At 40.0% G+C, this 25,887-nt stretch overlaps 1 protein-coding gene across 1 annotated transcript; it reads right to left on the bottom strand.

Annotated features, from left to right (window-relative positions):
- Window positions 1-375: 375 nt before the first annotated feature.
- On the bottom strand, window positions 376-16,467 carry LOC311184219 (patched domain-containing protein 3-like; the record flags this gene model as incomplete). The annotated part of the gene is made up of 4 exons (XM_084254061.1): window positions 376-1,883; window positions 9,483-9,628; window positions 14,388-14,534; window positions 15,536-16,467. 4 exons carry the CDS (start codon window positions 16,465-16,467, stop codon window positions 376-378), a joined length of 2,733 nt encoding a protein of 910 aa, XP_084110187.1.
- Between the last annotated feature and the right edge of the window lie 9,420 nt (window positions 16,468-25,887).

Consider the following 25,887-nt stretch of genomic DNA (forward strand, 5'->3'; position numbering starts at 1 on the left):
GTTGTTGCTAGTTTTTTAATATGTGCCATCTCACTGGTGTGAGATGGTATCTTATTGTAATTTTGATTTGCATTTCCCTGATTGCAAGTGACATTGAACATTTTTTTCATATGCTTTGTTACATCCAATTTTTATAGTTTAAAATAAAGATGACAACAGTTCCTAATTTAGTAAACATATTTTAATGTAGGACTAATTAATTTTTTAGGGATACTATAAAGAACAGCTTGGGATGAGATTTCCAAATCAAGGAAACATGCATTTGTTTTCAGTTTATCAACTATGCTTAACAGAGCATTTTTACCAGACTGGGTAGGGGCAGTCAAGAATTCTATCATTGGCCTCCCATTTGTTAGTGGATATTCCAACAAATCTTCAAAAAATGGTTAAGAATACTGGAATAAAAACTAGGCCATGAATAGCCCCCAATACCATGACAAGAAACATAATCTTAAAACATGTCCGGAAGATGTATGTGTTAGCTGCAGATAAAACAGACACTCCTATTATTGTTGACAGTGCACTTTGTAACACTGCGTAACCTAGCAAAAACAATGCCTCAATTGCTTTTTGGTTTGCTGAGGGTTTAGAACTGGAAACAAATGCATATGAAATATGTGCGCAAAAATCAAAAGAAAACCCTATACAAATCACAAGATTCATCATGGATACAGAATCAAGGTTGACATGCCAGAATCCCATGAAACCTGTTATTCCTACAATCACAGAGCCAATAGAAAAAGTGACCCACAAGGAACACAATGGGTGGGGAATTAACAATAAAGAAACAAAGAACATAGCTATTGTTGCAACAATGACACTTCGAATAGTGTTTTCTAAGATTGCAGAATATTGATCAAAATAGATAAAAGCTGGGTTATACACCATTAGGGGAATCTCACACCGTTTTGCAATACTTCGTAATTGGAATAACATGTTCTTCTTACTGCGCGAAGAAGAAACACCCGTGGTCTGAATGAAGGCCCGGGAAGAAGTAATCTCATGTGATGATGAAATATTAATATCATATGTAAAAATTGGAATATGCACTAAAAAACCAGGAATGTTGTTTATAAAACTATCTTTGTCATTTCCAGCTAAGTTGTTGGCTTCCATATACTGTATATATGCTTGTAACCAAAACTGTGTTAGATTTTGAACAACATAATCACTGTTTTCAAAAGCGGTGAGACATTTCCCCAATGTTTGCCTAGTGTCTTTATCCCAGTAGTCAACTGCTTCAGTCATGATAACCATCACGATGGGACCATAATCTGAAAAATACTCTTCATGGATGTTAAAATAGGGTGTGATATAGGAATCGTCACTTGCCAGATGTCGAAGGTCTAAACCTTCCTGCACTTGGAAACAGCCATATATACTGAATGCAATGTACAGAAGGTATAAAACCACTACCACAAACTTGGACTTAGTGTTTGTGAGAAAGGGGCCAAAATAATCTCTAAAGAACAAGTTCATTGGATGGATGCTCGATTCTTCATCAGTTCGAAGAGAACTAAATGGGAGGCAGCAGCACCTTATCAGCGAGGAAGAATTTTGGTCCTGGTTTCCCTCTGACCTTTGCAGCCTACGCTGACAGGCCGCTTCTCTCCTACCATCTAGGGCCATAGAGGCGCCAAAACAGGTGATGTTATAAAAATAACAGAAGAGCAAGGTTGTCCCCGTGTAAATGCAAAAGTATTGCACGGACTTAAAGGAGGTCATTACCCCTGTAAAGAAGGCCAGGACATTTGTGAGAGTGGTGATGGTGATGGACACCGCCACGTGGGAGTAGACGTCAGACATTCGCTGTTGTACGCTGTCCATGATGTTGGTCTTCTGCCAGGCAGAAATCATGATAAACATGTCATCAACGCCAACACCTGTTAAAAAAAATCTTAATGCACATTCATATCCATAAAAGTGTAAATACCATAATTCAAAAGGTTTCCTCCTTTTTCTACTTTGAATGTAGAAACATTGTTTTACATCCTTGTTGAGTTTTTGACAGTCTAGGATTTCTCCCCTCAGGTGTGGCCACCTTCGCTCTCCCAGCACCAGCGCACCCATGGTCCTCCACCAGAGTCCTTGTGCTCTCCTCCCTGTCCCTCTTGCCATCCTCCCCCCTGCTTCCTGTCTGTCTCAGCTCTAGGTTAGCTTTCCAGTGTTGCTTTGAAAGTTTGTCTTTGTCTGACCCTTTGTCTAGTTTCCCTATATTCCACATCTAAGTGAAATGATCCTTTGTCCCTTAAGGTCTTATTCTTTGGTCCTTCAGGTTTTATTAATCTCGCAGAATCTGTGCTTAGGTAACACTCTCCTTGGTTGTCTCTGAGTCCACGACAGAGCACACTACTCTCTCTGTAATAACCTTGTGCTTTGCACGGATTGCTATTATTTACACACAGCACAGTATACTCCACCTCTCCAATTAAGGTGCCTCGGTGTTGAGATCAGGAAACCTGGTGGATGCGTGTTAGTTCAAGCAGGATTAGCAATCTGTTTCTGATTCCACTAGATTACTTGAGAGACCATTTTCTCTCATAAGCCATTTCACAGAAATGCATAAACACTTTCAGCCAACATTCTGTTACTGAACCTATCTGACCACCAACAGCATCAGTCTATCTTTGCGGTATGACTTGAGAGGCACGGCGTCATTTACAGGCACACTCACGCTAGTTTTCCTGCTAGTCTGTTTTTGATATCCAGATAATGTCATTTGAACTTCCCAAGCTGAATCTAGCAAGATGGCCTCACCTTCTCCAGATACCCCACAACTAGATTGCAATAGAGCAAGGCACAAAACCCCTGAAGGAAAAACAGACCTCCACAGCATATCTGAGGAGCAGCAGTCCCAAGGGAGGGAAAACATGAAGCAAACTCTGTGTAGTGAGATTGGGGCAGCACAACTCGTGGCGGGTGGGCACATGCTATGCAACAACCCCTACAGTTGGGCCTCCCTGGTGGCGCAAGGGGATGAGACGAAGCCTGTGAAGCAATCCGCAGACTCTGCAGCACGAGTTCGATGCCCTGGCTGGCCAGGGAGCAACCCACATGGCGAGCAGACTTCTCCTGACTCGCCCGCTGCTCCCCTCAGCAGTGTATTTCAGTCAGTCTGCCTGTGTATTTCAGACAGTGAGAATCCTCTTACGCCCCCTCTCTTCTGGCCTGTACCCCAGCTCTTGTATGCATAAATAAATAAATCTTAAAAAAAGGAAACCCCTACAGTTGTGGGTTTGACACACAGCAATACCAGGGACTCCTGACACCTGGCAATGCACTGAATAAGGGAGTCAGCAAGTTGACAGCCAAGAACTGGAAAGCTTTGGGGTGGTAGTTCAGCATGAGCATTACTGGCTTGAGTGGAGGCTCACAGTATAGAACAGCTGGATCCTGACCTCTCAACAGGGAGAGCTGAGTCAGGTCACCTGCGTCTCCCCATAGGAAAGGCTGCTACTCGAGACTGGGATATTCAGAGAAATCGCCACCCCAACCTGTGGCTAAAGCCAAAACAACAAAGGAATCCTGGTAAACTAGAGCTCAGTGCCTGCTAATGACAGGCACTCACACCCCAGGATAAGGCTTTGAGTGTCAAAAGAGAAGAGAACTCCCTGCCTGTGAGCCCATGTCAGCTGCAATCTGTGCCCAGTGCTCAAGCTCAAGCTGAAACATTCAAGAACAGCTTAGCGTGAGCATGAAGCCATAAAGGACATTAAGGCTGAGAAGTGGGCAAAGAAGTGGGGAGCACTTCCCAGCACCACCTCTGGTATCCACAGCACAGTAGGAAGCTTGAATTCCTGGCATTCATTGGGGTGATTCTTTGGTGCCCCTCTGCCCTGGCACTCACTGTACCTTCGGCCCCTCATAAGGACAGTTCTCTCGTTACTTCAACAAGGGAAAAGACAACAATTTGAAAGTCTATCCCTACTACAACCCATCAAAATTAAAAACGAGGGGACAGATGAACAGATCACAAATGTTGGAGGGAAAAACGAAAGATGGGAGCCCCATTCCAGCAAAACTGCAGCACATGACTGACATAGATTTAGGGCAACAGTTCTAACAAAGCCATGGAACTCCAATAACAGAGAACATGAGCCAGCACGAGAGAATACAAACAAATCAATATGAGGTGGCTACAGTTAGAAATCACAGAAGTCTGAAACACTATAACTGAATGAAAAACATTCATTGAGGGCCTCAGTAGCAGACAAACAGAAGCAATGGAAAGAATCGATGAGCTCGAGAAACACCATGTTGGCGAACACACCATAGAACAATGCAGGAAAAAAAGGAATTTGAAAAAGGATATCATGTTTTCCTTTCGGGAAAACAGAGAGAAATCACATCCATCTCATATGGGTCCTAGAAGTAACAAAAATAAAGGCATAGAAAGTTCACTTAAAAAACAAAGTCAAAGGGGCAAAATGGCAGCAGAGTAAAGATGCTGGGCTCACCCTCTCCATGTGTTCAAACTAGATTGCAACAGAACAAGGCCAATGACTCCAGAAGGAAAAACAGATAATTACAGCACAAGTAAAGTGCCCATCCAGAGGAGGGAGACCCCAGCAAGCAGTGGAACAGGCCAAGCAGGTAGCCTGCCTAGGCAGTGAGGTGAGCCCCAGTGGCCAGGCAGAACTGGCAATGTGCTTACACAGAAACATTTGGCAGACCTCAGCAAGCCTCCAGACTGGGTCCTGAAGCAGACCCACCACCCAGGCCCCCAGACAGTGGTGCAGATCTGTGAGCTCAGCAGTGGCTCATGGAAGCAGCCCCATTGACAGTAGGCCTTGGCAGTTCTCAGTGAGCCAAGGCAGGACTGGAAGCAGACCAGCCACAGCAGGCATTGGTGCAGACATCAGTGATCTCTAGTGGGGGGGTGCGGGAGGCAGTCCTGGAAGTAGCCCTTGGCAGACCTCAGGGCCTGGAAGCAAATCCACCAAGGTAGGTCCCCTGCTGAAGTTGACCTATGTCAATATGCACAGTAAGGAAACTAGAAAGAGTTCAAGGCAAAGACAGAATGAAGAAGGCAGTCAGGCAGAAAAAAGCAGATAACCTATAAAAGTACCCTCTTCAGGCTTACGTCTGAATTCTCTGAGGAAATTCAACAAGTGAGGAGAGAATGGAATAATGTATTCGAAACACTCAAAGATCAAAACTGCCAGCCAAGAATATATATCCTGTGAGACTCTCGTTCAGATGTGAGGGAGAAAATAAGGACTTCCCAGACAAATGAAAGCAGGAGTTTGCTATCACTAGACTTCCTCCTCAAGAAATATTGAAAAGAGAACTCCTATCTGAATTTCACATGAGAAAAGTCACAAGAAACTAAACTATAGAAGAGAAAACTAAAGACAAAAATACAGTAGCTAATACCTTTATATCAATAATCACTTTAAGTGTGAATGGAATGAACTTGCCAAGCAAAAGGCACAGAAAGGATGGTTGGATCTGAAAACAAATCCAACTTTTTGTTGTCTCCAGGAGACCTATGTGAGTTCAGAAGATAAACAGATTCAAAGCAAATGGCTTGGAAAAAAATCCTACAAGTGAATGGGACCTCAAAAAGGCAGAGACAGACATATTTCATCAGACAAAGAAAAACCCTTGCAGTTAAAAACGGGAACAAGAGGCAGAATGGTCATTGCATAGTGATTAATGGAGCAACACATCAGGAAAGGATCGATATACCATCAGTATACATGCAGCAAACAAAGGTGCACCCAAATATATAAGACAACTATTTGACAAACCTAAAAACAGACATTGACCACAACACAATGATGGTAGAAGACTTTGACACCCCACTTACATCAAAGACGGATCAACCAGAGGGAAAATCGACAAGGAAACAATAGCTTTAGGTGAGCAATAGACCCCTTGAGCCCACCAGACATTTATGGAGAACGACACTCCCCAAAAGCTGAGCACACATTCTTCTGAAGGTCACATGGAACATTTTCCAAAGTGGATCACATGTTGGATCATAAAACAAGTGTGAATAAATTCATGAAGTTTGAAATCATTTTCAGGCACCTTTTCTGATCACAGTGGTATCAAATAGAAATCAAGCACAAAAGGAAGGTGGGAAAAACCCTGAGTAGGTGGTGACTATAAAGCACCACACTCATGACTATTGGGTTAATGAGGAAATCAAAGAAGAAATTTAAAAAACACCTGAAGACAATGGAAAATGAAGACACAACTTATCAGAACCTCTGGCCAGGAGCAAGAACAGATCCAAAAGGGAAGTAAACGGCAATGCAGGCACACATCAAGAAATAATAAAGAACTCAAATAAATAAAAAAGAACTCAAATAAATATGCTAACATTACCTGAAAGAATTAGCAAAAAGCTAGTTGAAGAAACGAAATAATAAAAATCACAGTGGAAATAAATGATATAGGATTTAAAATGACAGTTTAAAAAAGTCAATGAGAGCCTCCCTGGTGGTGCAAGGGTAAGACACAACCTATGAAGTTATCTGCAGCCTCTGGGCCACGGGTACGATCCTTGTCCAGGGAGCTGCGCACATTTTGCAGCAGATATCTCCTGACTTGCCCGCTGTTCCCCTCAGCAGTGTATTTCAGTCAGTTTGCCTGTTCTGTTCCCCACTCTGTCTCTGGTGAATCCTCTCATCTCCCCATACCTCTGGCCTGTACTCCCCACCTTGTATGCATAAATAAATAAATGTTAAAAAATGTCTTTTAATTTAAAAAATCAATGAAATGAGTAGCTGGAACTTAGGGAAAAAATAAGATAGAAAACTTCTAGCTAGACTCAGTAAGAAAAAAAACTCTTAGTATAAGGGGGTAGAAGGAACATATCTCCACAGATAAAAGGCATCTATACCACACCCACAGGTAACATACTCAGGGAGAGAATAGGAAAAGACTTCAGATACACAACAATGATGTGCACTATCACCACCTATGTTCAACGTAGTATTGGAGGTACTAGAGCTATTAGGCAAGAGAGGGATATAAAAGGAACCCAAACTGGAAACATAGAAGTCAAACTATCACTACTTATAGATGACATGATAATACATATAGAAAAACCTAAACACTACATTTTACAAAATATTCGAACAATCAGGAAAGGGAGAGACTGCAAAATCAACATGAAAAATTCTGTTGAATTCCTATATGCAAATAATGAACTAGAAGAGAAAGCCCTCAGGAAAACAATCTCATTTACAATAACATCAGAAAGTATTAAATACCTAGAAATACACCTAACAAAAGAGGTGAATGATCTAAGAAGAGGTGGCACATATACACAACGGAATATTACTCAGCAATCAAAAAAGATAAAGTCATGCCATTTGCAGCGACATGGATGGATCTAGAAGGAATTTGCTCAGTGAAATGAGCCAGAAGGAAAAAGAAAAATATAGGATGGTTTCACTTAAAGCAGGAATATAGGGGAACCCAATAAGACATCAGCATAAAAAAATAATAACAGCACAAAACACAACACAATAAAGACAATACTATAAATCAGAGATATCCTGCAGGGGAGGAGGAAGGAGAGGGATCACAGGGAGGGAGGAGCACTGGGGACTGAGGTGATGGTGCATGAGTGCATTGGGGAAGGAAACTCTATGGGGACTGCACATGAGGGGCTGGGGGGAAGAAAATATTGTTCAAAAATGAGCAATGATGTAAAAAATTAAAAAATAAGAAATAAAAAAAATTAAGAGGTGAATGATCGATTCAATGAAAATGATAAGGTATTGCTAAAAGTAATAGAAGAAGATGCAAGAAAATAGAAAGATATTCCCCGCTCATGGATTGGAAGAATTAATATTGTTAACATGTACACCTTCTCCAAAGTAAGACAGATAGAGATGAAATGGAATTCCTATCAAAGTCCTAATGGAATTTTTCAAAGAAATAGAGCAAATTTAATTGAAATTTATATAGAGCCAGAAAAGACCCCAAATAGTCAAAGCGATATTGACCAAAAAACGTATTGGAATTAAAACAGACACACAGACCAATGGTATAGAAATGACAGCCCAGAAATAAACCCATAATTTTATGGACAGTTAATGTACAAAACAGGAGTCAAGAGTACACAATGGAAAAACGAAGTTCTCTTCAACAAACGGTACTGCAAAACTGGGTAGCCACAAGTAGAAAAAAGAACTAGACCACTCTCTCCTACCATACACAAAAAATAACTCAAAGTGGATTAAAGGTTTGGATGTAAGATCTGCAGTCATATAATATATAAAAGGAACCAGGCAAAATACGCCATAATATTGGCTTCATGGTTGTCTTTGGGGATTTGACTCCAACTTCAAGAAGACAAAAGCAAAAATAAACAAATGATACTACACAAGCTAAAAGGCTTCTGCCCAGCGAAAGGAAGTCTCATCAAAATGAAATGACACCCTACTGAATAGTAGAATACATTTGCACATCACACACCTGCCAAGTAGCTAATATCTAAGATCTACAAGGGACTCAGACAACTCAATCAAATGAAAACAAGCCAATCAAAAATGCACAGGAGAGCTAAATAGACACTTCTCCAAAGACGACACACAGATGGCCAGCAGGCACATGAAGAAAATGTTCAACATCATGTATCATCATGGAAAGGCAAATCAAAAGCAGAGGGATGAACCACCTCACTCCAGTGAGAATGGTCTACATGTGTATCTAACAGAAACCACAGAGGTTGGTTAGGATAAGGAGAAAAAAGAACCCTAGTACTTTCTTGGTGGGAATATAAAGGTTTCCTAGGTTTGAATTCACCAATCTCATGTGGATATGGTAGATTGCTTTTAATTATTTTTTTAATTCTCAATCATATTGAAATGAACATACTTACTCTACTTTTTGGAGCATTATTTCAATTATTAGGACTAATTCATAGAAGTAGAATGGAGAGGTGAAAGACCTGCACCTTGAATCCCCTTGTAAGCCTTTTGATTTGATACAAAAATTGGACTAAGTATGAGCCAATTTATAATCTTCTCCTAGCAGCAGATGACAGTGTTCATTACATACAACCACCCCAAAAGCTTCAGTCTTGTAATATTTATTATTCTAATAAGAAAACAAGGCATCTAAGTTTTGGTTTAATTTGCATCCCTTGATTGAGAGGTCATATATTATCCCCCCTTACATTTTCAGTATATTGTGTTTTCCCTTTTCAGGGTTGTGTGTGTGTGTGTGTGTGTGTGTGTGAGAGAGAGAGAGAGAGAGAGAGAGAGAGAGAGAGAGAGAGAGAGAGAGAGAGAGAGACATCTGCCTGCTCATGTCATTCTCTTTACTTTTCCATTTGGGGTCCTTAATTTTTCCAGTTCTGAAGACACAATTTAATGTTTATCTTAATTTCTGACACCTTATTTCGGATCTGTAGTCATCTAAGCACAGTTCTTTTACTTAATCTATCATAAACTCGTTCTGTTACCTACTTTCTCCCAAACACACACATAGTGTAGCCTCACATTTGGTTTACTCACCTAGTATTAGAAATGGTGCATTTGCAACTATTGTCACAAATGGCACCTCCACGTACAACATGAGGCCAAAGCCACTCACCACTGCCAAGGCAACAGAAATCACTCCAACGACTGCAATAAACATTTTGTTTCGTATACAGCTAAACCTGTAAATAGGGAGGGAAAAATGATGAATTTTTGGCAGCAGCTTCCATACTCAAATTCCATCAATTCATGACATTCTTGATTTGGACCTGTTCTGAAATCTCTTCTGCGACCATTCTACACCTGTCTCCTGGAGACCTTTAATTCCCATGCACTATCCCAGACCCACTACACCAATTCAAAGAGGGAAAATAAAAGTTGGCATTTTGTGATTTAACTTAACTATCATCTTATGCAGCAGCAGCAGACCAAGCACTAATTCCTGATGGTGTTTCAGAACCACATACATGTACTGGAGCACAGCAGATGGTTAATTCCACTCTAGTGTTCAAGGAGTTGTGTGTGAATAGAACACAACACTAAAGGGCAGGCAGCTGTGGTTGAGAAAGTACACACATCCAATTATCTTTGTACTCATTTCCTGATTCCAACTAGCTATTAACACCAACCTAAAGGGTTCCTGTACAACAGAGATAGTATGTAGTTAATAAAATGCATGAATGCATCCTGCTAAAACTGTTTCAAGATTCTCCTTTATTGATGAAGTGGGTTCTAGAAAAGTTGCTATTAATTGCAAAAAAAAAATGTTTTGAAATGTACTGTTTTGGGATCAACACAAGACTTTTCTGTTTCTCTGTTGGGCAACCAGAAATGGGAATATAGAGAGAGAATTTGAAAGCCTGTATGCAGTACTTTGCCTCCACAATAACTACATTACATTTAAAAATATTGACAACCACCTGTGGTTTTATATTTTAATTTTATGTGAACAGTTTTAAAACAAATGATTGATAAAAGTCTCTCTGGACTTCTATAGGAAAAGGAAACTAAGTTTGAAGACTAAGAGAGACAACTAAGGAAATGGAGCTACTGATTCCAAAACAGAATGTGACAAAAAGACTTTTTCAGACCATATTCACATAGCAAAACTTTCTTTTTATTAAAAGGTTTCTGCACCATTGATGTGTTTCACTTTTTCTCAAACTGCTGGTGCCTTGAGTTAAATTTAGTGTCCCAAATACACGCACACAAACACACACACACAAACACGAATTTCAGAGAAAAAGTAAATCGCTTGGTTACAATAAATTTGAATGTAATGAATATTTTCCTTTTGCAATACTTCTTGAAAACAATATTTATAAATATTTAAGATAAGAACATAACAAATATAAACTTCAAATGCAAAAAGATTAGTCAGAGCTACACAGGACATGTTTTGTCTCAATCCCTTTTACAAGTTTCTGCATTTTTATGTAAAATTTTTAGACACTGATATAGGAAGGTAAATTGTTGGCTACAGTGACTTTACTTTGACTAGTTGTGCTGATGTTCTCTAAGCAACTGTTAATAATTGTAAGTGAAAGAAAGATATGAAAATGGACACTGTAGGAGACTGATGAATGCACTTGTAGATATTCTAGAACTCTACAAGTAACTTGATAGAAGCAGTTTATCAAAATGATCGGAGAATGATCGAACTTTAGATTTCCTATGACCCGGGATCAACAGATCTACACTCAGTAGGTTTACAATGACGCTGCAGAATCATTGTGTCTAAAATTTTCCTCACACGATTCCAATGGTCAGTCAAATTGAGGCGTCCCTGGCAGCAAAATGGCCAATTTTTTGAACATTCGAATAACTTGACAGCATCGGACTGAATTGGAAATGATTACACTTAGAAAACTGTATGTTCGGGGAGGAGGCCACATCTTTCTAAAAGATAACGATGTCTATTAAACACAAGAACAATTAAAGTATATTTGAAAGGAGAAAGATTTTCCAGATTTTATCAGAAATTGATCTAATAGTTGGCATAATAAGTTTTGTCATTTCTAAAATGCCAAATTTGAAATAGACTACAAACTCAATATACCACTACTTGCCATAGAATGGTGTTCAATTTGGCAATACTCTCTTGGGAAGGTCTTACTGTTGTCCAAATGATTTCATCCCAAGCCAAAAAATATGGAATGCTCAAATGTGTTGAATCCCTGAGCTAAACAATCATAAGATAGTCGTATTGATAACAGAGGAGGGATGGCGAGATGTCAAAAGAATCTACAAAAGCACTAGCAGGAAAATCAGTTACATATATTCAAGTCCAAGGAAGACAAGTATTAGGACTATACTCAGCACCTGTGCCGACAAAAATTTCCTGGTCCTTTTCCTCTTTGTGTGTGCTCCAACCCAGGAAGTAGTTTTTCAATATGGAAAGGAGGAAGGCATACTAGACAAATACTATGAGAAAAACCATCTTAAATATGCTCAGAATGCTAAAGGAGAACACTGACAAGGAAAGCAATATGTGAATGAAATAATAATATACATCGAAAAATTTGAAAGGAACCAAACAGAAATTCTGGAGCTGAAAAGCTAAAAAACCAACCAACAAACATATACAACACAAACAAGTGAAACTTAGAGATGCTGACCAGATTTAGCATTGTGCTGGAGTTGCTCGCCAGAGCCATTTGTCAAGGAATAGAATAAAAAGAATTCAAGCTGGAAAGTAAGAAATATAAGTATCCTGTTTCAGAGATTACATAATCACAGACATGAAAATTCCAAAGCATCCACAAGAAAACTACTAGTTACAAAAAATTCAACAAAGCTACAAGATACAAGAACAACTTATAAACATAAGCTCCGTTTCTATTTACGTGCAAAGAGCAATTGCAAAGGAAATTAAGAAAGCAATTCTATTTAAATAGTATCTAAAAGAAGAAAATACTTAAGAATACATTTGACCAAGAAGGTAATAGATGTGTATACTGAAAATTATAAAACACTGGTGAAAGAAACTAAAGAAAACCTAATTTAATAGAAGGACATCTTTAGTTGATGTGAAGGATTAATACTGTTAAAATGTCAATCACCCAGCAATCTACTGATTCCACTCAATTTCTATTGAAATTGCAATTTCCTTTTTTCTTTTTCAGAAATGGAAGAGCCAACCCTCAAATTCACTTGAAATTGCAAGGAGCCCAGGATTTCCAAAACAATCTTGAAAAAGAAGAAAAAGTTGCAGGACTGAGATTTCCAGATTTCAAAACTTACAACAAGTCACTGTAATTAAAACAATGTGGGGAACTTCCCAGTGGCACAGCAGATGATCACTGGCTTGCGAAGCTGCCCGCAGCTTATGTAGCGCCAGTTTGACCCCTGGCTGCTGGGCGAGGGTCGCCGCAAATGGCGCACAGAACTCTCGTGCCACCTGCTGCTCCCCTCAGCAGTGTATTTTGTCAGTCTTCCTGTTCCATTCCCCTATCTGGCTCTGGTGAATTCTCTCACCCTCCCATGCTTCTGACTGTACCCAGTGATGGTATAAATAAAATAAATAAATCTTAAAAAAAAAAACAAACAACAACAAACCCAATGTGGTACTAGCATGCAAATAAACATACAGACTAACAGTATAGAATTGGGAGTCCAGAAATAATCCATAAATATAGCCAGTTGATTGACAAGTGTAGTAAGTCTAACAAACTGGAAGAGTCTCTTCAATAAATGGTTCTTGGAAAACTAGATCTTCACATACACAAGGATGATGCTGGGACCTTAACTAAATACCATAAACAGAACTGAATTAGACATTGATCATTGATCTAAATAAAACAGTTAAAACCATAAAAACTTGTAGAGGGAAACACAGATTCAGTTTGCATGACCTTGGACTTGTCAATGTGCACTTAGATATAATACCAAAAATACAAGTACCAAAAAAAATTAGATATGTTGGATTTCATAAAAAAATAAAAAAATAATTAATTGTTACAGGCCATTGTCAAGAAAGTGAAGAGACAGTCTATAAAGAGGAAGAAAATATCAGCAAGTCATATAGCTGAGAAGTGGCTTAATAACTGAAATATGCAAAGTGCTAAGGAAAAACTTGAATCAACAACAAAAGGTCAAACAACCCAATTATAAGAAGGGCAAAGGACTTGGATAGACATTTCTCCAAAGAGGATATACAAGAGGCCAATAAACAATTGAAAAGACAATCAACATGATCAGATATTTACAGAAATGCGAATCATCACCACAATGAGATACCACTTGACACCAACTAAGTCAGGTAAAATTGATAAAGGGAAAATAATGAGTGTTGGTTTATAGGGAGACTGTGTAAAAACTGGAGCCCCTATCTACTGCTGGTGGGATCGAAAATGGTGTAGACTCTGGAAAACAGTGTGATGGTTCTTCAAATAGCTGACTATGGAATTCTCATGCAACCCACCGATTCCACCTGTAAATGATTCTCTTAACATGAGCACACCATGTTCCTTGCAGTGTTACGATGAGAAGGGAATATTCCAAGTGCCCACAAAAGACCGTGGGTAACCAAATTGTGGAGCACACATACAATGGAGCACAGAGCCATCGAGTGGAATGAAGATGTCACATGTGCACAAGGAAAAACCCTGGAAGCATTATGATTAGTGAAGTAAGTCAGTCACAAAAAAATTTATGATTCCATTGACATGAAAATCTAAGAAAGGCAAATTCATAGAAAGAATAGAGTCAAGGTTAATCAGGACTGGAGGAGAAGGGCAGCAGGAGCCACTGCTCACTGGTCACAGAGTTCCTCCTTTGGGTTATAAAAGATATTTGGAAACAGTCACGACAGTACGCAGCCGTGGGGATGTGATTGATGCCAGTGAACTGTACACTTAAAATGGTTAGAATGACACGTGTTACGTTAAAAATCTTACAACAAATATTTTTAAGTTTAAAATCTAATAAAAGTTTTTTTACCTGTAGCATGATACGATTGCAAATAATATGATCAGAAGGTATGCTGTATAAAACAAAGGGACCACTGACCTAGCAGTCGCCTCAAATTCCAGTTTCCTAGAGAGTGATGTGAAGTAGACCACCCGTCGTAAAAATACATTCAGGTAAAATAACATTTAATTTCAATATTTGTGTATGAGTGACAAGATCTATCAAAATATTGTAGCTTATTGATTAAAACATGTTACAGTTTGGTAAAAGATTAAAATAGTGTGAATTATGATTTTAGAATAAAGGTAATAAAAAATGTTCCCCACCAATGCATAGCATGCTTTCTAAGATTTCCTTCAAAAATCCAATGTTTAATATTCCTGAGTATACAAATTCTCAATTTTCTCTAATACTGTGTAATCACTGATAACTGTCAAAATTTTGGCATTTTGTAAATGACGAGTAGGTTGCTGTCTTTTGCTATTTAATAAAAAAGTATAATTTCAGCAAGGCCTGGTATCCAAAGCCTTTTCCCATTGGGTGTCTCTCAACAGGCCTTGCCAAAAGTGTTAGCAGGTTTGCTCATCATCTAAGGTGCCTGGCAGGATGCTAGAAAATACTTGAGAAATCTGAGTTAGTCGTGTTTTTCAAAAACACCAGGGAACTTCAGCTTAAAGGTTTGTTTTTTATTCTAGTGACACCAAGCAAGTTTTTGGGGGCTCCAGAAACAGTGCAGACATGAAGTGAGAGCATTCTGGCTAGAAAACCAAAAGGAACCCTGAAGATCAATGTCTGCTCTGAACACGCCCACCCCTAGGGTGTAAAATGAGTGTTTCCCACTAGAATGTGACCCACATTCTATCTAGGCTGGTGGCTTCCCTTGGTGTCCCTTGAAGAAAGCTGGCTTAGCTTCAAAGAGAGTGGAGCAGACCCGGTTCCACGTCAAGGCCTCCACCAAGTAGCCAGGCGTGGACACATCCCTGACAGGTCTTATCCCTCCCACCTTCTCCTCCCTCTAAACCCAGCCCAAGGCACCTGGATGTTCTTCAAGGTCAGGCGCTTTTCAATGGCATGAATTTGGTCCAGGAACTCCAGCAGCCACTTCTGGCTGCATGCGCTGTCCTTGGGGTCCACGGTCTTCAGGTCTTCAGGTCTGCAGCCGCATGGCCTTGGCTTGCAGGTGTAACCGGCTATTCCCCGAGCCAGGACCTAGGACAGTTCCTCCCAAGAGGCCGGCCAAGTAGAGGGGCACAGCGGAGGTGTTGTAAATAGGGAAGGTGATGCTTTTCAGGTCCATCTTGTTATTCTTCTGCCAGATGAACAGGAGTGGGTTGGAGGGCATGCAGGTGCTCTGGTACCTGGAACACACCTGAGGGTAGAGGACCTGGGTTCCATCTCCCAGGGGCGCGGTCAGCATCTGCACCGCCTTGTCCAGTTGACTAATTTCTGAGAAGATGACTTGATCCAGCAGATTGGTAGTGTTGGAGACCACCAGGATGGAGGCAAAGTTGACCTCCGTGCTGGACCGCAACGGGGAGAAGAGGTGCGACTCGTTGGTGGAGAAATGTGCCTGCACGAAGCGCCGCTCGGCCTTGGCTGGGCTGCCCAAAGGGGTGTAGTTCTCCTCCAGGTTCTCTTCCGTCTTCCTGGGCAGGTACATCAAACCGGTGCGCAGGACAGCCGTCAGCACCAGGGGCGCCAGCAGGAAGAGCCAGGGGTGCGAGCCCACAGCCAGCCCCATCCTCTGGAATCCCCGGTCGAGGGGCTGCTCCAGGCAGTTGGTGTGGCAGCGGGGCCTTCCAGGGGGTGGCTGCTGCCCCTGGGCTTCTGGGACCGGTGAATCGCCTCTCTCAGACGGCTGTCGGGGTGGGTCTGAGGAAGGCCCTGAAGGCAGGCTCTCGTCGGGATCCTGCCCCTCACTGGACTCCAGGACCTGCTCTGGCTGCCCCACGTAGGCGGGGAGCTGCTGGGGCCCAGTTGCCGCCTCAGGATCTGCTCTGCTCTCAGACCCTGGCTCGGGCCAGTCCTCCTGCTCTGGCCTTTGAGCCCCTGAAGCCTCCCCTTGCTTGAACCCCCCTTGGGGTGCAGCCTTGGAGGAATGGACACCCATTTCCAGAAGGACCGACCAGTTGTTCAACAGTAGAACAAGAAAGCAGTGACTGGATGTTGCACCCAGTCCACAGGGAGGCTGTGCCAACGGTCACAGCCCCTCGACCTTTGACCTGCGCTGTGCATGCCGGGATGCGGCGGGGGGCTGCCAGGGGGGTACTTTGCTGGAGAGCCGGTCTTTCCAACTGGCCTAGTTGGGGGAAGTGGTTTCCAGGGAGGTATGAGCTCCTGCCCTTAGGATCCCCCACCTGAGCGCCCTGCATTTGCTACACTGTTATCAGTCCTGGTGCTCACTCCTGTGGCCTGGCGGGGGTGTTGGTATATCGGCGGAGAGAAGCAGAGGACAGGACAGAAAGGGAGAAGGAGGCTAGAGAAGCCCAGAGTGAAGACCTGCGGGGGCTTTTCATTTTATTTATTGATTTTTTTAAATTTGTTTATTTTTATTCAAGAACTGGGGTACAGGCCAGATGTGCTGGAGGGTGAGAGGATTCACTAGAGACAGCGCGGGGAGTGGAACAGGCAGACTGGCTGAAATACACTGCTGATGGGAGCAGCGGGCGAGACAGGAGACGTCTGCCGTGCTATGTGGGACCCTCACCGGTGGCCTGGGCCGGGGACAGCTCCACAGTGCAGCGCTCAACCCGCTGCGCCACTGGGGAGGCCCCACTTTTCATTTTAAAAGTGAAGAGAAATCGAATACTAATAAAATGTTACTCATGGAAGTTGAGGTAGTTATATTACAATCACGAAAAGTCGATATTCAGAAGAATAAAAAATATTGCAGATAAACAGGTGACCACATAGTGACAAAGAGTTTGATTTATGGGACAATCCTAAAATGTGAGGAGATTGTAGTCTCAAAACATGTTTTTAAAATTCCAGAGCAGAAGAAAATAATGAAAATTACAATGGACGTTCATAAATTAGAGACTTGATAAATAGGGAAAATCAGTGCAATCCAAATGACTAAAATCAAAAATGAAAGATTATCATGGATCATTCTGAAATTTAAAACAATTATAAGAAATTACTCTGAAAAATGACATGCCAACAAATTGTGCACAGTGGATGAAACAGACAAATTCCTTGGAATAGAAACGGTACCAAGACCAAATGGACAGACCTCTCTCTAGGAAGAGAATGACTCAGTCAAAGAAAAGCCTCCTGAGCATGCTTTTAACTGGGCTTTGGAAAGGCGGGTGATGTACTGTTCCTATTATAAGGAAAATTGCCTGGCACTTTCCCATGGTTGCAATCTCTTTGCATTAATAGCAATTATGTTTTTAATATAAGTAGAAAAAGCATTTTTCATAAAATCTCCAGATTATAAGACTACTCTGTCTAAGAGTTTATGGGAATATCTTTTACAATCTCTTAAAGGAGAAACAGATTTTGAATATTGGTTTTCCATAAGGTCATGGTTGAAAGGAGACCACAAGAGGGCACCTGTTTTCTACTTTAAAAGTTACTGTAAATTTAAAAAAAAAAAAAGTTACAGTAAACTAGCAGGAGGGCTCCTTTTCTTTTTCTTCTGTGTTTCAAGCCCTAATTACAGCCACCTCTTGAATTTATTATTCACATGCTTTAAACCTACTGGCATCTGTATCACATTTAGCCAGTAAATGGAATTACTGATTTGGGAATGCCATGCGTTATACCACATGCATATTATGGAGGGAATGGCTTGGTTTCCTAAAATTTGAAGAGGAAATGTCCTAGGGTGCTTAAAAGTGTTCTACCATGAAGCAAATCCAGGCACAGGGCCTCTCACTGCCCATCTCTGTGATATGTCTTTAGCATCACATCAGCATATTTTTCCCCTCAGAAAACAACTACTGAATGTCAGCAAGAGTTCACAAATCAGTCACTGTTAAGTACTAACTTTTATAGAAAAGCAAGTATATGCTTCTGGATCCTATATTATCCTGTCTTCACCTTCTAGATTATTTTATTAATCTACTTATTTAGATTACTAATATTTGTTTGAGTCTAGAATGTCAGTCAAAAAAGACTGCATTTATTTAATTTTTCTCCTGCCAATTTTGTTTTATACTATAAGAAGTATAGTGGCAGGTAGAGCCACTGAGCAGGATGTCTATGATCCAGCAGATGGGTAAAGGAGAGGCTTGGAGCCCTACGTGGCTTTCTCAGGCTTTTATTGAGCTTTACATGTAGTATGGCAAACAGGTACACAGCAGGCGGCATGCTGGGGACCATGAGTCCCCCAAGCCTCCAAGCCCCCAGCAAGTCTTCACACTGGGCTTCTCTGGCTTCTTTCTCCAGGTCTTTCTCTCCTGCCTCTTCTGCTGCTGCTTCTCTTGGTGGCTATCCCAATACTCCTCCCATGGCCCACAGAAGTAAAGGAGACAGCTTGCAACAATGTAACAACTGCAGGGCCCCATCAGGCAGGGCTATCCCAATAGTGGGAGGGCAGAAAAGCCTGATAATCCATTGACCTGCAGAGGAATTTGGCTTTCTTACAATTCCTAAGAAATAAGATCAGGCCAATTGTTCTATGGGTTTACCTCCTATGTTTGATTTGTGAAACTCTTTTGTATTGGCTGCAGAGCTGGAGATCACACGAAGTATTAACTGAGACATGATGGTATGCAAATGACATGGCATCGGAGTTGGTTTGTTTCTTAGGTTTCTTCCTTTCAACTGACACAACGCCCTGACCTTTCATCTGAGTATGGGAATACACTTTTCCATGGAAGGATCCTCCATAATTTAGAAAATTCCGTCTGTATGAGAACAGAAAAGGAATTGGGATGTTAAAGAACATAGTTTAGAACTTAACATTTTATCTAGTCTGCTTTTAGGCATAAGCAGTCTAGATCAAGTCAAGCAGACAAAGCATAACCGAGTGCTCAGTCACCTGCTATCCTTAACTTTATCAATAGGTAGTTTCATTCTCCTTCTGTTTCCCAGTTGTCCTCAACTGGGGACACTGTACATGTGCACTGCATATTCTCTGTCCCCATCTCCTTCTTTTTAGTCCCACTCTCTCAGGTTAGCTAGAGCTAGTTTGGTGGGGGGAAAAAACGGATATTGCCCACTGCTATTTATAACATGGCTTTCTAAATTTGTGTGTTAGTAAGTAATGTGATTATTTGTTTCCTACATTTGACCATAAGCTCTTCAGAGACAAGAACTGTGGCTTATTCATTCCTGCATTTGTTACCATTGGAGACCCAATGTTATTCAAAAGTGGGTGAGAATACAGCAGTGCAAGCAAAGAAAGGACCTTCCAAATGACTAATATGTAGCTGCTTATTCTCACTACTCAGATGGCCCTCCTGCCTTTATGTACTGCAGTTTTATTTAATTAATATGCGGTAGACACATTAACTGAAATGGATTCTGTAGTAAGTAGATCCTCTAGGATTTTTTTTAGATGCCTTTATGCTCAGTGAGATAGGAGGTGTCTTGTTGTATCTTCTTATGAGCCCTGTTTCCTTTCTTCTTTCTTCCTTGTTAGGAATTAAAGCAGTAGAGTTGTTCCAATTTGTGTAATAAGCTGCCCCTAGGCATTATGAACTCCTCATAGTTTTCTTTTTCTGGGTTAAAATTGTAGGAGTTTCACCAGACATGGAGATGGGGCTCTAAAGCTGAAACACCAATAATTCAGAAAGAAACTGAAGTCAGGATTAATAGTGCCAACAGCAAGAACTGATCATGAATATAATATGTGGGGAAACATTGATAAGCTGTGTATCAATATCATGGTAGTGTGGTCAACTCTTAACATTAATTGCCTCCATTGAATCTTGACTGTCAGTAATTGTGATATTCCGTGGTCCCTTTCCTTAATGACTCTGGGTTTGGCTAACTTGGTCAAAGGAGACATTAGTAAGACTGACACATCAGAGGACTGACAAGTTTTTGTGCATTTGGAACTTGTTGGCTCTGAAACAAGAGAAAACAGGATCCTGCTGAATTAGGATCAGCTTCACAGCACCCATAGTAAAATTTTTAAAGTATTTACTTTAACCTTGACCTTAAATTCCTTTTTATATAACAAGGTGAGTTTCCCATTGTCTGTAATAGATTGATACCCAGAAGAAATAGCAGAAAACAAACTGGAGATTGCTTAAGGGAAAGAAAAATAGAGATTTCATTAATGGAAATATTAGAAAAGGAGAAAGGAGATATTGAAGGTTGTACTCAGCACACAAAAAGTAAAACAAGATATGAGATCTGAAATATTGTTGAGGTAGGACTTTGAAAGGGGGAAATAATTTAATGTTTAACTAGGTCAGAGAGTGACTATAATCTGAAAAAAAATATCAGAGAAAATAGTAGTAATGCTCCCAAAGGGGAACCAAGTTCAGAAGGTAAATGAATAGTTGGAGTAGTTCTCTGGAAGCATAGAAGAGCTAGTCAGTGGTTACAAAAAAAAATCAGTGGATTTTTCTATTTCTATTTTAATTTTATTTTTCCATATGTATATATGTTCCACTCACTCTCCACCAAATCACTCATGTCAATACCCCCTTGGCTTCTCTATACTGGCCTCCTTCTCACTCCCCCCACCCCGTTTCCTCTGTAACCATTAAATTGTTTCACTGAGTTTAAGATCTATTCCTGCTGTATTTTGTCTGAGTGTTTTTTGGTTATTCATGCTTCTCAGATGAGTGAAACCATCCCATAGCTATCTTTCACTTTCTGATGTTTCACTTAACATAATTACCTTGAGGACCATCCATTTTGTCCCCAAAGCCACTATTTCACCTTTTTTAACATCTGTATAGTATTCCATAGATGTTTAAGCCAAGATTGTGGACCATTAGTTTAGACTATTTCATGTATTAGTAAGTACATTTTGAGGGATAAAGTTACATAAAGAATCATGTTTTACCTGAGCTCTAGTGGACCAAGAATTTCTAGATTTAAATCTTCTCCAATAAGAAGCACACAGAAGGAACCAAGAAGGAAAAACTGATCAACCTATGCCTGAAGTACATGAGGCAAGGATCCTGAGAAGGAATTTGGATAAGTTTATCTAAGTTAGTAAGTTGAAGATTGACAAGACTTAATTAAACAATGAATAGTTTGATAATTCAGAACTTAATATTTCTGGCCTCAAAACATATGATCCAGCAATTCCACTCCTAGGTATTTACCCAAAGGACACAGAAACATCAATTCCAAAGAGCACCGGCACCCCTATGTTTATAGCAGTACTGTTTACAATAGCTAAGCTTTGGAAACAACCCAAATGCCCAAAAATAGATGACTGGATCAAGAAGATGTGGTACATGTATACCATGGAATATTACTCAGCATTCAAAAAAGATAAACGCATGCAATTTGCAGCAACATGGATGGTGCTGGAAGGGATCATGCTCAGCGAAATAAGCCAAAAAGAAAAAGAAAAATACCGGATGGTCTCACTCATAGCAGGAATCTAGAGAACTTAAATAAGGGACCAGGAAAATGAATATAAGAAAGTGAAAATCAAAATCAACAGAAAACTATGAACCAGAGACACTTTTTGGGGGGTGGGGGGCGGGAGAGGAAGGATTGGGGTCAGAATGGGGTGTTTGCAATTGTATGGGGGAATATAAAAATAAAATTTATTATTAAAAAAAAACAAACACATAGGTCTTTGTTTAAAAAAAAAACAAAAACCAACAACATATCTGATCCCCAAATCAAGTTAAAGCAATGGAAGGAGAGAGCTCAGTCCTAAAAATCATGGCTGGCTTATAGATTTTTCCAAGATGTAGGGGTCAAGATAAGATTTGTAAAACTAAGGGAACCTTCTGGAAAGGAGTAGGGGAATGAATTATATGGGATTGACTGGGTGGTAGTTGCCATGGATTTCCAGCATTGAAAATGACATGACATTTCATTGAAGTGAAGTTGCTTAGGGTATGAAAAGTCCAAAGGTTGATTAGTGGCCACCTTTCGGGGGAAGAAACATTGCAGATGCTTTGGTCCTTCCAGGCATCAAAGGGCCACAATTTCTATTATAGAAGATATTATATAAGGGAGGAATAACCTATTTCAGAAAAGAAAGTTAAATTTCTTCTGTGAAATAGCTGGGTTTAGTGACTTTAAGAGAAGGTCATTTTTAGCATTCAGTTTAAGTTCTTCAATATTAGAGGGTGAATCAGGTTTTTAATTGTTCTCCAGGAAACATGATAATTTGCATTTTTCTAAATATGTGTTTATGCCATTTCTTTTAAAATTATTAACATTTTCATGTGTTTGGAAAGATTTTTAAAAAATCTGTTATTTATTTATACTTTTGATCCTTTTTTCCATTCATAACATTAATTGTGCCTATTCTCTTTTTTTCTTTAAACAGATTTTCAAAGCTCTCTCTATCTACAACCCCTTTAAAACAACCAGGTTTTGATCATATGTTTAACTCTGTTTTAAAAATCTTTGATCACTATGTTTCTTTCATTTCTACCTATGCCTTTACTTCCTTCTTCCAGCTTTCTTCTTTTTCTGACTTGTTGGGTTGACAGTTTCTTATTTTCCAATATGTGTACTTAAAACTATTAACTTTTACTTAAGTGCTGGGCTAGGTACTCTCCAGGTTTTGATGGGTAGTGCTCTAATTATAAATTTTCAAAAATCTAATAAATTCCTTACTTTTTTAAATCATGAATTATTAAAAGTGGGATTGTTTCCAAATCTATTTGGTTTACATGGTTCATATATTATGTATGTTATCGTTATATTGCCAGAGAATGTTCTGTATAATATCGATTCTTTTCAATTTGATGAGGTGTATTTTCTGGATATATGGGTTTTTTTAAAAGATTTATTTAGTTACACAAGAGCTGGGGTACTGTCCAGAGGCACGGGAGGCTGAGACAATTCACCAGAGACAAAGCGGGGTGCAGAACAGGCAGATCTACCGAAATACACTGCTGAGGGGAGTAGGGGATGAGACAGGAGTGGTCTGCCGAGCCAAGTGACTATCTCCCTGGCGGACCCGGAATTGAACCCTCACTGCAGAGGCTGTGGACAGTTTCATAGCTCTGCACTCATCCCCCAGGGCCACTGGGGAGGCTGATATATGGCTATTTGTGTGAATTTTTTTGTATATGAAAAATAATAGTTATTGTGTTGAGTGTAAGATTCTTTATTCCTAAGTACATTGCACATTTGTGTATCTTAATAATTTTATCTGATTGTCTTATCAGATTCTGAGCAGGAAAGATGTACCTCCTACCCTAAGTCTGAATTTGCCAACTTAACCTTGTAATTCTGTTTGTTTTCTTTATATATATAAGCTATTTTGGTTACAATCCTGCTTATAAGTTTACTTTGTTTACAAGCTTGCTCCTTTTTTATATATCAGATATCTCTTTGCATCATTAAATATTTGATACTTAAAAATATCACTACCTCATCTTGATTTATTATTTTTGTTGTAATTTTGTTATGCCTATTTCTAAACTTTGTTGTTCATTTGTTTTAGGTATGTCTCTTATTAGTGAACATACAAGATTTAAAAAAATCTAATCTGAAAATTTGTCTCATAATAGGTGTGTTCAACCCATTTGAACTTCTATATCACATATTTTGGGATTAATTTCTATTATACTATTTTGTGTTTTTTGTGTTGCTTTTATCCTTTCACATAGCTGTGTTAAGTGCACATTGCAAACCTTAGTGGAACATTTTAGATTTTTTTTCTAACATTGCTTTTGCATAAATCATTTTACAAATTATTACTTTATCATGAGAAGTAGAACAAGCAGGTCCGGTTTTCTTTTATCGATTAATATTCTTTATACGTAGTAAAGTTATGCATCAGATTTCACATTTTTAATTTCTTTATTGCTGTGATTCTACATATTTGAGGATATAAATATCTGATTTTTTAAAAAGCATGTGATCTTTTCCCAGGCAAAATGTTTGTGTTTGCTTGTCAAGGTTGTGCTTGTTTTAAGGATTCTCTGGCTCCCCTGGAGTTCAGTCTTGATTTCATGGTTTGGTGAGGGGCGAACAGAGCAAATCCAGTGATATTTATGCTGCCAATAATACAAATGACACAGCTATATGATTTAAGATTTGTTTTTTCTTTACATGTTCACTGTGTGGAATTTCACGTTTGATATGAATTGTGATAAGGGAGGATGTGTAAAATTTATTTTTTTTAAGATTTATTTCTTTATACAAGAACTGGGGTACAGGCCAGAGGCACGGGAGGGAAAGAGAATTCACCAGAGGCAGAGTGGGGAGCAGAACAGCAGACGACCTAAAACACTGTTGAGGGGAGCAGAGTGCGCAACAGGAGAGGTCTGCTGTGCCGTGTGTGAATCTCCCTGGCCGGCTGGGAATCGAACCTGCGCTACAGAGGCTGCTGACAGACACACAATGCTGTGCTCAAGCTACTGCGCCACCATGGAGGCCCGGATTTGTAAACTTTAACACAAGACAAAAAGAAATATGGGACCAGAAAAATTGCTTACTTACATTGCTGATAATCAAGCATCATCCAGAGCAAAACAGGAAGCCACATTGTATCATTTGTACCTGGATCTCTAGTCCTTTCATGGATCATTTGGAGGTAACATTGTGCACTGGTTAGGGCTCTGTGGTCTGGCCCCTGTATTCATGTCCCAGCTTGGCAGTGTCTGAGGTTTGTAACCTTGGGCAAGTTAAATGGGGATATTAGAATATCTGCCTGAAAGGAACTTAAGAAATTGCTGGCACTTTCTAAGAACTGAGTAAAGGCTCGCTAAGTGACAAAATGACTATGACAATATTTATATATTTTTTTTATTTTTTAAAGATTTATTTATTTATACAAGCACTGGATACTGTCAGAAATGAGTAAGGGTGAGAGAATTCACCACAACCAGAGCGGGGGCCAGAACAGTCACTGACAAAGTACACTGCTGAGGGGAGCAGCGGGCATGGCAGGAGAGGTCTGCGTGCCATGTGGGACCCTCTCTGGTGGCCGGGGATCAAACCAGTGCTGCAGAGTCTGTGGGCAGCTTCCCAGCCCAGCACACAACTGCTGCACCACCGGGGAGGCCCCCTAAGGCTTCTATTTTTGACATATATGTTCAATATGAAAATAATCTTTGTCATAATTTCAGGATTTACAATTTTCCTGGCTTACTGTTGTCATTTCACTGAGGTGTCTATATTATGGTAGAGTTAAAACATCTGTCTAATATAAGAACGGCAGGAATTTAGAGAGAGAAATTCACAACAATGGCTGCACAAAATCCTTTCTGTTTTATGCCTTTGGGTGTAAAATTAGGACACCTATGACGTTATGAGACATTTGTATCTGGAACTACATCTAAGAAAATGTAAACGAAGTTCTGAATTTTTCCCTATTTGGCCAATGGAACAATAAAAATAATTCCCTATCATGTCAGCAGCCAATTTGTGAATGTACATATTTTTAGGAGAACCCCACCCCTGCAGCTCAGGATGT

The sequence above is a fragment of the Talpa europaea genome (assembly GCF_964194135.1).
Source record: "Talpa europaea genome assembly, chromosome: 14".
In the NCBI taxonomy this organism is placed as follows: domain Eukaryota; kingdom Metazoa; phylum Chordata; class Mammalia; order Eulipotyphla; family Talpidae; genus Talpa; species Talpa europaea.